This window comes from Gavialis gangeticus, unplaced genomic scaffold, assembly GCF_001723915.1.
Source record: "Gavialis gangeticus isolate Ggan-Ray unplaced genomic scaffold, GavGan_comp1, whole genome shotgun sequence".
NCBI lineage: Eukaryota > Metazoa > Chordata > Crocodylia > Gavialidae > Gavialis > Gavialis gangeticus.
Window position 1 is genome coordinate 87,125,551 of NW_017728992.1, and position 14,207 is coordinate 87,139,757.

Below are 14,207 nucleotides of genomic sequence, written 5' to 3' on the forward strand. Positions count from 1 at the left end.
CCCCAGACAAAAAGCTTTAACTTGGGGCTCAAACCAAGAGCAGGAAGCCACTCACTTCCCGCTTGATGAGGGTCCACCCTGCCTTGCTGGACCTAAGCAGAAGTTTGGAAAAAGCAGCTCTAGCCAAATAGACCTAGACATTGCAGAAGCAAGGGTAGAAGACTGGAATAAAGAACCAATTAAAAAAAAAAAAAAAAAAGAAGGAAATTGGGATTGAGAAGTCCTAAGGAAGGGTAAAGAAAGGAATTAAAGTAATGAGGGAAGAGGGTAGGAGGCAGATCAAGTGAGGAGCTGAGAAAGGACAAGAGTGACTATGCAAGGAAGTCTGGATGGAGTGAAACAAAAATCTACTGGGCAAAAAAACTGAGAAAAGCACGAGAGAGTAGGACTAGCTAGATCAATAAGGGCCAACTTTTTTTGGCTAGCATGCCACTCAAATCCCTTTCCCCTGCCTAATCTGTTGCACTGCTTTCTGCCGCCTGCCCTATCTGCTGCTGTCTTATCTGCCCCCTCACTGATCCGCCATGTGCCACAGGGAGGCTGCTTATGCTACTTGTGGCACAGGTGCTGCAGACTGGTGACCCTAACCTAGAGTTGGATGGGGCAGTTCAAAACTCAGAAGTGGGTCAAGGCAATGAAAAAGTAGGCAAACATATCTGACTACAACAGCTCAGAGCATGGAAAGAAATTTAAGATTCCCAAATCTCAAAACTCCTCTGTGATCAGCAAATATCTGGGAAATTTGCAAAGTGTCCTAGTTGCCTCTGAAGTAAGTACACAGAAGATGGCTGTTTATTTGCTTTCAGTCACTCCAATAACTGAAGTGACTCAAGAGCCACGGGTTATACTGTGAAAGTTCTCAACTTGTCGACAACCTATACGGATGTCATTGTGAGGGACTGCGTGTCAATTTGTCTTTTTAAAACATTAGAACACACACTAAATCTACATGATAAAGTATCTTAAACCACAATCTCAGGCTCTTAAAAGTTCAAAAATACCAGATTTAAGGTTGTATGCAACTTAAAGATGACCCTTATTTGGGTAAAAATGTTTAAGGGTCACACAAACTAAAATGTGTCGTGAGGACACTTTAGTACTTAGAAAATGTGTAAGTACTTAATTTTTAAAAGTCAGATGTGTCAAGTTTGAACAAAACTCACATAACACTTGGGTGTTCACTCTGATGCCCTCTCTACACGTGCAGATAAAGGCATAATAGGAACTAATGCACCATCTACACAATTGCACCTCCTGGTATGCCACACATGCATGACAGGGAAGTGCGACTATAGGACTGAGAATTAAATCCCATCATGCCTCCTTGCCAGTGCAGGGCAAGCCCAAGATTAGGCTCTCCCTGCACCGGCAACAAGCAAACTCCAACGGCTGGGAGCCCCATCAGCTGACCTGGGCTCCCAGCTGCAAAGGTGCCCCAGAGGTCCCTGGGACAGGAACACCATGGCTGACATGGTACCCCAGCTAGGGGCGTGGTGCTTCATGCACCCCTGTGACTGGTACACTGCATCAGCTGCAGTCTCCCAGCCATAGCGGGGCCCCCCACAGCTGGGAGCCCTGTCAGCTGATGGAAGCAAGTGCTCTCACAGCTGAGCCAGCATCAGCTGGGAGCTCCCAGGCCTGGAGGTGCACATGGGCCACACCAGCTTGCAACTCCAATCAGCTGACAGCCATACATTCAATTAATGACATGACAGGAAGCAGCTGCAAAGTTACTATGCATACTTTGTAGCATATTCCGCTTTTTATCACACTATTAACTGAATGAACATGTGGCCAGGTGACTACTTAAGGCATGATTAACTGCTTAACCTCACCTTAAGTGGAACATGTAGATGGGGCTTAAGAAATGTAGCCAAATTTTAGGTTTGTATGTGGCAGCTGGTTTTTCATAAGAACCACTTAACCTTTACAGGTAATGTACAATAAAGGCCAGAAGAGAATGTTATTCAAATGGTACAGAAATGAACAGTTTCTGGAATGCAGAACAATCAAGTTCAGAAAATGGTCTGAAAAAATGATTGGACACAAAGGGTCCTACTGGATCGAAAGGAAATTTACGTAAAATAATGTTAGTCTATGTAAACCAGAGGCGACTCACAGAAGCAAAGCATTTTTGCAGATGTAAAACTGATATTTTGTTTCACAGGCCTGTTGTAAATATAACTTTTAGGAAGAGGGCAGATACGACGAACGCTATGAAACAACCCCCGTGAACAATCCCATTTTCTGAGCATGGTTTGAATAATGTCCATTAAAGATATGGGCCAACACACTTAATGAACTAGTGAGCACTATTTTCTGCAGATGATGGTTTAGGGTTTAATACAATTCAAGAATAAAGAGACTGTTTTCCACAAATATTGAAGAGCACAAAGAGATCAGTCTTCAGAAAACAGATACAATGGCAGGAAGAATCTTAAATGCTTGGCTGAAGGAAAGGAAGTAGATGTTATTTATTTAGATTTTAAGAAGGCCTTTGACACAGTGTCAAAGCCAATTCTGATAAATAAACTAAACAGTTTCAATCTAAATTATTACACAGTCCAGTGGGTAGAAAATTGGCTTAAGGGACGCCCCCAGAGAGTGGTGGTGGCCGGGTCGGTTTCTACCTGGAGAAACGTGGGCAGTGGAGCCTCCAAGGCTCTGTCCTGGGACTGGTACTGTTCAATATCTTCATTAGTGACTTGGACGAGGAAGTAGAAAGCACCCTGTCCAAGTTTGCTGATGACACCGAACTATGGGGTGAGGTACACAAACTAGACGGCAGGGAGTGAATCCAGGCTGATTTGGACAGGCTAGGGAAGCAGGCTGAACAGAATAGGACGCAGTTTACCAAGGACAAGTGTCATGTGTTGCACCCGGGGAGGAAGAATCATCACTACCCCTCTAGTCTGGGAGGCACCACTCTAAGTAGCACAACTGCGGACAAGGATCTCGGAGTCGTAGTCGACTCCAAAATGAACAGGAGTCATCCATGTGACGAGGTAATAAGTAAAACTAACCACACCCTTTCTGACATAAGTAGGTGCACCGCAAACAGGTCCAGGGAGGTTATACTTCCCCTCTATGCAGCACTGGTCAGGCCACAGCTGGAGTACTGCGTCCAGTTTCAGGCGCCACACTTCAGGAGAGATGCGGATGGCCTGCAGAGGGTTCAGAGGAGGGCCACTCATCTGGGTAAAGGCCTACAGAAAAAACCCTATGTGGACCGATTGGGAGACCCAAACCTCTTCAGCCTCCGCAAGAGGAGGCTGATGGGTGATCTTGTGACTGCCTACAAACTCATCCGGGGCGGGGCGCCAGCAAGAAAGAGCAGATACCATGTTTACCAGGGTGCCCGTCGGGATTCCTAGAAATAAGGGCCGCAAACTGGAAGAGTGCAAATTCAGACTGGACATCAGGAAAAATTTCTTTATGGCGAGGGTTGCCAAAATATGGAATACACTTCCAAGAGAGGTGGTGCTGTCCCTTTCCTCCGAGGTATTTAAAAAGGAGATTGGACAGACACGTGGCTGGGGTCATCTGACCCCAGCACTCATTCCTGCCCAGGGCAGGGGGTCGGATTTGATGATCTAATAGGTCCCTTCTGACCCTAACATCTATGAAACCCTGCTTTTTCAGACTGCTAGACCCATCAAGCGTGCCAAATCTCTTTAAGCTCTAGGCAAGCTAAATTAGGTGATAAAAGAGATTTCTTCCAAGAACTAAGATACCCGAAATGCTGGTGTAGCTTGGCAAGAACAACATGCTTTGCATTATATGGGAAAAGGTCTGCACACAAGAAGATTTGAAAAATTAACACTTTTTTGTAGTTAATGCCATCACACCTGTTCACCACCCCAGACTAAAAATAATCTATACCATTTATTCTAAATAGGCAGGCAAACAGGTTATAACATTACCTTTCTCCATTGTCTTTTAAACTTGTTGGAGAAAATGTGACTACTATTTCTTGTTCTTCTCCAGGCTTAAGGAACAGATCCTCAGGTTGGACACAAAAGCAGTTATCTTGATTTGAAGTCTGAAAAATGGAAAATTTGTTTTATATGCATTTTGTAGGAGTAAGCAAAGACTCTTAGCTTGTTACCAACTGGTTGGGTTTCTCTTTTAGGATCTACAATCGAGGCAGCTCACACGAGGGTCCCTACACTTCCTCAGAATTCTGTACCAGATGAATAGTTCAAACAGAAGCCTTTTGTTTTCAGATTAAAAATTTAAGCTTCTGAAATGGTTGCATCTTAAAAATTAACTATGCTATGAACACAAAACTAAAGCAGCCAATACATATGCCCGAAGGACAATGACAGAATGAAGCAGGTCAGACAGCACTCCAGAAAAAAAAGTGTCATGTAAGTTTTTGGATGCAGGCATTTGGGATGAAATCAAGTCAATGTTATCTCTTGCTGAACTGCTAAGTTTAATGCAAGTATCCATGACTATTCATTGAGCACATACTGTTCTGAAGGAAGAGTATCTATTGTTTAGAACAAAATATATTTTTGTAAACATCTATTTTGAAGTACCAAAATTTTTTCTCCTAGAAGAGAAAACAAGAATTCAACCTTTTCGGGATAAATACAAACCAACATGACTATTACTAAAAAGTAACACATTTCAAAAGAAAGGAAGAGCAGAAATCATCTAACTGGTTTTTAATGGATGGGTAGCAAGCTTAAGAATAACGACAGCTCTCAAGTAGGAAAAGTGTTTAGCCACTAGACTAGAGACACAGAGATTGTTCTTAAAAAAAACCCTCAAAAACAAGGGGTGATGGAAATAAACTCACTCAAGCTCCTACATTACCCAATAGCAGTGTGATACGAAGTGAAATGAGAAGATTTAAAAGGTCAAGATTAAGATATACTGTTATTATAGAAAAGTTGGGATGCTTGATTTTCAAAGATCAAGCTCTCACAGAAATACAGCAATTATCAAAACTCCTGTATAAACTGAAAAAGATAATGTAATACTAGAAACATATTTTAGAAAGCAATATTCCATATTATTTAATACTTGTTGCTGAGTCATGTTGCCAGGTTCAGAATTGGGATGCTTATCTTGGGACTTTAGGAAGAGTTAAGCTTAATAGTATTTTTATCATGCCTTTCTGTAACTTCAGCTATGAACCAAAATAGTTACCAGCTTTAATTTAATAAACATAACAGCTGATTTATAGGATTATCCTTTTGTAATACATGGTTAGCCACTATTCAGGGCCTTGCTAGGCTTGCCCTTGCTATCACTGATATCTAAGCTTTGATGCTGTTTTATACTTGGCATAATATCTTGCTTAATTACAAAATATGTATATGAATTAAGGAGAAAAGAACCCAGCAAATTATTTCCTTACTCAACACAACTAAAGTCTACCACTTCAGCAACTAGCTGAAAACCTGCAGTCTCTACTGCCTCTCAGATTCAGGCTAACTCCCGCACTGCACAACTCATTCTCCTCAGCCCATGTTTACAGTATGGGCAACCACACAGTCCTTATGGCTTAGCTCTAGTCTGTCACATGGTAGCCTCACAGACTTTCTATTGACACTAGCAGATGTGATACTCAACAGAGTTATTATCTTCATATCCAAGGCAGTGTCAGGTGGTAGGGAATTGCCTGGCTCAAGAAGTCTTTGCTCGCAATTTTTGTTTGTTGTCTCTGCTTCCCTGGGGCAACCCCCAACAAAACAAACAAACAAAATGGGGTCTTTTCCCAAACCCCCAAAAAGTGCTCAGGCTGGGCTTTGCCACTGCTAGCCTGCCCTCTTCCTTCTCTCTCGTTTCTCCAGCAACTCAGTCTCTCAGTTTCCAGCTTGCCTTTCAGTCTTTTGCAAAGCCCTGGGAGAGACAATCCTGGCATGGTGCTCGGAGCTCATCCAAAAGCTGACCTGCTTGCCCTCCGCGCCTCTTAGCTCCCCTCTCTCTGAACCCTGGGAGCTTTTAACTCCCATGGAACCAACCAATTATGTTTCTCAGTTGGCCCAGTCCACTGTAGCAGGCTTGCAATTACTTGCATACTGCCTACAGCTACACGGCAGCCCTGGAAGCATCCAGACTGCTATAGTCTATACAGGGACTGCAGGAAAGTTACAGAAAATTAAACTACAAATGTTAAAAAAGTTTTATAGTGGGTGTTTCAACTAGGAGTAAAGAAGTAGCTATTCAATCCTGCCTCACAAAATTAAGTCAAAGTATAGTTCAGGGTGATCAACCCCCAGCCCACAGGCCGTATAATCTAACCCACAGGGCTCCCAAGGGTCTGTAAATTTGATGACAGGGAAGTGACAGCAGCAGCATTTGCTGTTCCTCTGCTTGCAGTTTTTTAGGTGGGGGATGCAGGCAGCATGGGGCCTAATCTGGGCCCACACTACTCATCTGGCCCATGAGGCCAAAAGATTGAGCACTACTGATATAGCTATAATTACCTTGCATAAAACCTCTGGAAATGTTTTTGGGTAGTGAAAGGAGGAGAGAGAGAGTGCTGTAATCTTTCTCTTGTAATCATAGTTTTCAAGATTACTTCCCTCAAAACAGCCAGGTTGCTTTTTCTGAGCACTATGGTCCCAAAGGAGAACTAGACTGGAAGGTTAAATGGGATCCTTAAGGCCACCTCCAGTTTTGACACAGTATTTGCAGCACAGAAGCAATGTTTCCAAGATTACTAAACTAGTAAGAAGCTATCTTACCTTAATTTTTAAACAGACTTCAATATTTCCAGCATTCTTTAAAGGCAGTTGTTGTTTAGCTGAGGAACCCACACTAGCTGACAAACATATAGTCTGAAAAAAAATGTAGTTCCACTTTACAGCAAAGCAAATACAGTGAACACAAAGACTGAAGAGAAATCCACTGTATTTATTCACATTCCACATACACATCCTCCCATTCCCCATCAAGCCTTTGAAACTGGGATATGCAATTTAACCACGGAAGCTGGCTTTTCTTCACTGGAATCAAAGCATAGAAACACTATGTTCCAATGGCTGCCAAAACGCCAACTCCTTCTCTGGCCCAGCTAGCAGAAGGTTAAGCCCTCTTACAAACACCATGGAACTTCTAGTAGCTATTTGTTGAACACTGTAGCTCGTGCCTGAAACAGCAACTGAGCTGGCTCAGGGCAAACAAGCTGCTTCATTCAGTCTCCTGCCATACCACATGCAGTATCTTGATGAGGTTTGTGGTGTGGAAACACTTATTTACAGGAACTTGCATAAATAACTAACTATTTATAGTAAAGAATTAACATGTCTTGCTACTTTCCTTGCAAGCATCTGGGGGCTAACCTTGTTGCTGTCCTGACACCAGGAAGTTCCTGCTACCTCACTCAGACTCTCTCATGAGATGTCACACTCCCTGGACACTGTTTCTTGGAGGACTTACTTGGTCACACAATCAGCCATGACTGTGAAAATAATATTCTCCTACACTGCTTTCCAAAGACAAGGTACACATCTTTCTTGGACATGCATGGATTGTGAGAAGATGCAGTACACTAAAAGCTTACTTTTTTGTAGAAGAATACCTGCAAGTCTTGTGGTGCATGTATCCTGGCTGTTCCAGCTCTTGCTCGGAGGGGAATGCTGTTTATCACATTAGTAGGCCCCAGACTATCAACCTCCACATCAACTCTTGCTACGAATTCATCTGCTGGACCCAAATAATCTAAAGGCAAAGAGAACAAAAAATCCAACCACGATTCAAAATCATTTGAGTATGACATCTGTGCTTGTTGTTCACTGTGATACATCCTGACTCCAGATGAGGCATGGTATACCTCTGAGACACATTTGCAGGGTGCTCTTGCACCTTTAAGGGTACCCTTCAGCTGTAAGCCCCTAATTGCCATCTGAAACTTCACCACTGAAGACAGACTGAGATGCTCCAAAGGTCACTTCCCTCAGCTTTACTAGTCTCAGCTAGGTATTGCTAGGTCATAACAGAAATTTTGCCAGCTAAAAGAATCAGTCTTGTCTAGTAACCTGCTCAGAAAAGATACATCTACCCACCCTTGAAAGGGGCCTGCTAGTATGGTCAAATACTCTGAGATCACAGCCAACACTAACAATAAGTGTTATAAAAGACAACAAAAGACTTTTTACAAAAACGAGCAAACTTAAGAACCCAAACAAACAGTAACTATATGCCAAGATACAGGCAGAGATATAAGAATGAACACACAAAAGAAAATATCAGAACAATAATCTGATCTTATTCTACATCTTAAACCCACGACTGCAGTTTTACCCAGCTCAACAGGTTAGAAAGCAGCTCCTACATTTCTTATCAGCCAGAACACACAGCCCACTGGCCAAGGGACTCCAGCTTTCCTACGCCCAGAAAAAGAAAAGAGGAAGACTTGCTCTCCTGTCAAGGCTTAAGTATAGTTACTTATCTGGTCATTTCCACGTATTATTCACTGGATTCTTGAGGAGCCGATGCTATGCATATAGCTTCTTGCCCTCCCCTCATTCCCTGCTCCACCAAAAAAGGTGCATATTTATCAGCCTAGAATTCTTTTCTGATTTAATTACCACTAGGAGAATATCTGCATTCTTTCAGATGTATCCCAAAATACTGTTTCTCACTTAATTTTCTCCACTGAGAGAAATGTTCATCCTTTAATAGCCTGCCTAGCCAGATGTTATTCTTAGATTTCTTTTAAAATGTAAATTATTTTTTGTCTGGAAGGGTCTGTCTCATGCCTCAAGCCTCATAATGGTCTGCAACCAACAACCCTATTCGATGAGTAACACTCGGACACTAATTCTCAGGGCCCCTCTATACCTGCAGGTAAAGGTGCAATGGGATCGAATACGTGATCCACACAAACTTGCCTCCTGCCATGCCACGTGTACATGGTAAAAGACATGATTGTGGGATCATGGATTAGATCCTACTGCACCTTACTGCTAGTGCATGGGGAGCCCAATCCTGAGCAGCAGCAAGCAGCAACAAGCAAGCTCCCACAGCTAGGAGCCCCCTCAGCTGAGGGGCTCCCAGCTGTGTGGGTGCCCACTTACCCCTGCAGCTGGGAGATCACAGCCATGCCTGATGGCTGCTGGGACCTAGCTGAGTCCTGGTACTGGTGAGGTACATTGCTGAGATCCAAAGTCAGCAGCTGTTGAGGCTGAGAGTCCCCTTAGTTGTGGCATGGTGCACCCCTGTGGCTGGGAGCTCCATCAGCTGAAAGGGGAGACCCCGCTACATGTGCAAATTAAAGCTGAATAGCAACCAGCTATGGTATACACATTTTCTAAGTCTAACTTTATAGCTGTCTGGATCTTTTTATGACGGAACAGGTACATTGCATGCATAGCTGTTTCCAGTTAACTGTGCAATTAACCAGCTAACTGCACAATACATGCAATGTGTAGAGAGGGCCTCAGTGATTACTTCTTTCAAGAGTGAATAGGTGAGGAATGCTTAAGTTAATCACTGCTCTAGTAACCAGTATTGGCTAAAGCATAAAAACTGCATCAAAATTACAATTGTTTCTATGCACTGGGATATTTGTACAAGAATATATAGCTAAATACAGCTTAACACCACCTATCTGTAGAGATAACACATGCTCAGTAAGGCTCAAGAACACACGTATGACCATCTTATGAACGCCTCCATATTTTGTGGGGTTTATGACATTCAGTATTTTATTTTGGCAGCAGCTGTTCAACTATCATAATAAAAGCTGAGGAAAAATTTGCATGTCCTGTAATGAACAGCCACATTCTGAAACCTTGTACATAAGAAAAACATAGTTGTCACCACATTTAGATTGTGAAGCATTCACACTAAGATATCAGAGAGAATGGAAATATTTTTATATTTTCCCCAACAGTCAGGGAATAGACTGATCTATAAAACACCAAAATAGATCATTCATAAACTAAGACATAATAGAAGCCATAATTAAAATGTTTCATTTCATTCATAACTTTTCCCTTGAGTCTTAAAGCAAACTTTAAACACCAAATTTTCTATACAAAAAAAGAGTCAAGCTGTTATACCTAAACAAGAGATGTGTTTCTTTGGTGCATGAAACAGAACCCAGACTATTAAAGTTTCAGGATCCTGAAAAAAAAAAAAAAAAAAAATCATATTTTTAATGGACACAAAGAAAATTAACTTTATTGGAATGCAATCTTGTAGCAAGTACTGAACATAGAGCATTACAAGTTTCTTAAGGCAAGGATTTCTTAGGGTGATATATTTTATTGGACCAACTACGTTGTTGGGATAAAGTTAGACAAGCCTTTGAATGAAAGACATTTTTTGCCAGGTCTCTAATCACAGAAAGCTAGGCACAGGATCTTCCTGAGATGAGAGACCTGATGAAGAACATCTTCCATTTGAAAGCTTTTCTAGCTTTTTCCCAGCTACGTAGTTGATCCAATAACCACCCTAAGAAATCCTTGTCTTTCACATAATTGCTGGACCATCATGGCTATAACAACACTCTTCAACTACAAGTTTCTTTAGATCATTTTGAAAATGCACTTCCATGATAATAGGCAAAACGTATTTTATTCTAAACACTACAGCTACAAATATTCTTCCTTAGATACAGGTGAGCCAATATTTTTAGGAACCATCCGGATTTCCTTGATCATACTATTAAGCATAAGAGGAAATGGAATAATGAAGTCAAAATTCAAAATAATCTTGTACCCAATTTTAACTAAAAAATTCCATAAGCTGTTGGAATTTTCTGATATTTAAAACAAAACAACAGCTAAAAGAGCTGCCTATCCTCTTCATCTACTTATAACATACTGACAGCTGAATTACTAGCTAATCACTCAGCTAATCTGGGGTGCAGGAAGAAGGAAGAATGGGATTGAGTGGGTTTTTTTATTTTGTTTTTGCAAACAGTACAGTTTCCTTATAATTTTCTATAAATAAGTACTGTGAATTCAGTTATTGGAAAACAGAATTTTTTTTAGGACAATACTGGAAGAACTAAGTTTTACAACATGTAGACTACTTACTTGACCATTGCAGTTCGCGTGCATCACATGGTTTACAACTGATGGTGCTGCAATTGGAAAGAATGCACCAGTTTGGAATGAACATCCATTAACAGGCTCCTTGGAAAATGTGAAGCAACGCCAGGCTACTGCATTCTGTCAATAAAATGTACTTTAAAAAAAACAAACTATAAACACCATATTTTTCTTACCAGCAAGGCTGATAAGAGACATCTAGAAATGTAAGTAAAGTTCTACTAATACTATATAGTCAAAGTCAAGTTAAAATTACTAGTTGAAGATTTTTATGTATTGAAGAATATTCCTAAATATCTGAGCACCCATAAGAATTTAAATATGTCTTCATCAAAACTTCATTCTTACCAACAGATTTACTGTTACAGAAAGGTCACTGTTACTATATATAAACTGACACTTACTGCATTGATAATAAGTCTGATTGGCACAGAAGCCTGGGTCTTGTTGATCAGTTTTAGTGGAAGAGACTTCCAACTGCCACAGGTCAAGTCACCAAAATCTAGACCATCAGTTTTTCCTGTTTCCACCTGATGACAGATAGAAATAAACAATGCTTTACAAGAAGTTATTTCAAATTGTGACTGCGTACACATGTTCAAGTGATCTAGGAAAATTCTCTTAGGTTTGTTTTTCTAGTAGAGAAAAACTGACCCAGAGATCCTGAACAGGTGTTCAGGGTCTAGTCTGACCCCCCCATGGCAGGGGGTCGAACTAAACGATCTGTCTAGGTCCCTTCCGACTCATTGATTCTATGATTCTATGTCTGAATGCCAATTTGCTGCACAGCCAAGCAACCCCTGTGCATTTCAGCTTGCTCTGCAGGTTCCCAGTCTGACTAGTGACAGTTGACAGTAATGCAAAGAGTATCCCTGATTGGCTCCCTGGACCCATGGAAGAAAGGAGCAAATCACACTGGGATGTAGAGCAAGATGCACGAGTGTAAGCCTTCTGCGCCCCCGTGAGCCCAGGGACCCCAACAACAACAAAGACCACAGGACCCCTGATGAGCCCTGGCCTGCCAGCAGGTAAGCAGGAGCCCATGGAGGGAGGGATCTACTCAGCTGGGAGCGGGCTAAGTTGGCCAAGGAGGGTCACGCCCCCCTAGCTCCTACTTCATCCAGCCCGGCAGGGAGCCACGTGACTGGAGCCTCGCAAACAGGCTGCACAAACAGGTGCACTCCTGGGCCCGGCGCACAAGTTAGCGCCAGTTTGCACAGGAGGGCGAGCAGGAGGGCCCAAGGCCCTGCCTGTGAGTCCCCCAGAGTAGACAGTCCCAGCTGTAGCCAGCCTACCAGCGGCATGACAGATGGGCACACGCCGCACCCCTCAGGTCCCCTCGGGCTCTGCAGCCCCCCACCGGCACCTCTGAGACAGCCACCCAGACAGAGCCCATGGTTCCGGGCTTCACACAGACAGAGTCTTTGGCTTTCGGCTGCAGGGGCTGCCTGTCCCTTTTTCAGGCTCTGGGGCCTGGAAGCATGGCCACCTCCCCTTGTGGGGTCTGCTCCCTACTGGGGTCTCTGGTGCAACAGCTGGAGGAGCTCCAGGCCACAGTCCAGAGACTGCATGCCATCAGGGACTGTGAGCCGGAGATTGACTCCTACTGCCAGATCCTTCTCCCCCAGGAGGCAGAGGGTAGACCACGGTCTCCCTACAGGACAAGGAAGGACCCAGGGTCCTCCCCTTCTGTCCAGCCATGGGGTTGGACCAAGGTGGTCAAAGGCCCCAGGGCTCACTGCACCAAGGCCCCTGCCCCGCTGAAGCTTTGCAACAGAGCCTGCTGAGTTGCCAGCTCCTGCAGGAAACACAGAGGACACTGTAGCTACCATCCCCACTCTCCCCAAGACCAAACGTAAAGTGTTTGTCATGGAAAACTCCATCCTAAGGGGGACTGAGGGGGTAAATCTGCTGCCCCAACCCCTTAGTCCAGGAGGTCTGCTGCTTCCCAGGGGCCCGCATGTGAGACATTGCGGAGAAGATCCCTGAGCTCCTCCAGCCCACAGCCCACTATCCCATGCTCCTCATCTATGTAGGCACCAATGACACGGCTCCAAACTCTCCTAGCTGGGTCACGAGGCGCTACAGGGCTTTGGGTGCGGGGTTAAAGGGTGTGGGGGCACAGGTGGTGTTTTCTTCAATCCTCCCAGTCTCGGGCTACGGGCTGAGGAGGGAGAGAAGGATCCAGGTAGTCAACCAAAGACGACAGCGCTGGTGTCATCGGGAAGGCTTTGGCTTCCATGACCACAGCCCACTCTTTGGAGAGAGAGGCAGTGAGCTGTTGGGAAGGGATGGCCACCACCTCTCTCCGTTGGGGAGGAGGCTCTTCTCAGCTAGACTGGCTGACCTGCTCCACCGGGCTTTAAAACTAAGCCTGCTGCGGGATGGGGGGGGACTTCTGCCACTGCTGGCGCACTGAGTGGCCCCTGCAAAGCCAGCAGGCCAAGGCACATAAGGGACCCCACCCGAGCCCCAGCCCTGGAACAAAATGTAGGCAAGGCAAGAGCCCCTAAGGGGACACTTGCATGTCTATACACAAATGCCGGCAGCCTGGGGAATAAACAGGAGGAACTTGTTCTGCTAAATGCAAATAACTACAATGTCACTGGGATAACAAAAACCTAGTGGGACTCCACCCGTGACTGGACCAGGGGTATAGACAGCTGGCTATACCCTGTACAGGAGGGATCGAGTAGATAAAAGGGGAGGGGGGCATAGCTGTCTACGTCAAGGAAAGCTACGCATCCCTGTAAGCCAACATTGGCACCCACAGTGGATGACTTGAGACCCTCTGGGTTAAAATCCGTGGGAAACACAGCACAGGGGATACTATGGTGGGGGTCTACTACAGACCCCCTACCCAGAGTCAAGACCTTGACAAGAGTTCAACAGTGAACTGGCTGAGGCCACACAGTCCCAGCGTATGGTTGTCATGGGAGACTTTAACTACCCAGACATCTCGTGGGAGGAGCGCTCGGCCAAATCCGAGCGGTCGCAAAGCTCTCTCTCATGTGTGGATGACCTCTATCTGATGCAGGAAGTCTACAGGCCGACAAGAGGTAAAGCGCTGCTCGACCTCGTACTGGCAATCGGAGATGACCTAATCAGCAGCCTAACAATAGAAGGGAAGCCGGGTGACAGTGATCGTGAACTGATCACTTTCACCATCTGCTGTAAAGCTGGCAA

General features: G+C 44.1%; 1 protein-coding gene across 2 annotated transcripts in view; it reads right to left on the reverse strand.

Moving 5' to 3' along the window:
• Positions 1-14,207, reverse strand: part of CEP192 (centrosomal protein 192) — a 142,905-nt gene that overhangs the window by 49,500 nt on the left and 79,198 nt on the right. For both annotated transcript variants that reach the window (XM_019524935.1, XM_019524945.1), the window contains exons 22-27: positions 11,426-11,551; positions 11,007-11,141; positions 10,026-10,089; positions 7,541-7,680; positions 6,705-6,797; positions 3,924-4,042 (exon numbers count right to left, since the gene is read on the reverse strand). In XM_019524935.1, the coding sequence (XP_019380480.1) occupies positions 3,924-4,042; positions 6,705-6,797; positions 7,541-7,680; positions 10,026-10,089; positions 11,007-11,141; positions 11,426-11,551 (677 nt within the window). The remainder of the gene's footprint in view (positions 1-3,923; positions 4,043-6,704; positions 6,798-7,540; positions 7,681-10,025; positions 10,090-11,006; positions 11,142-11,425; positions 11,552-14,207) is intronic.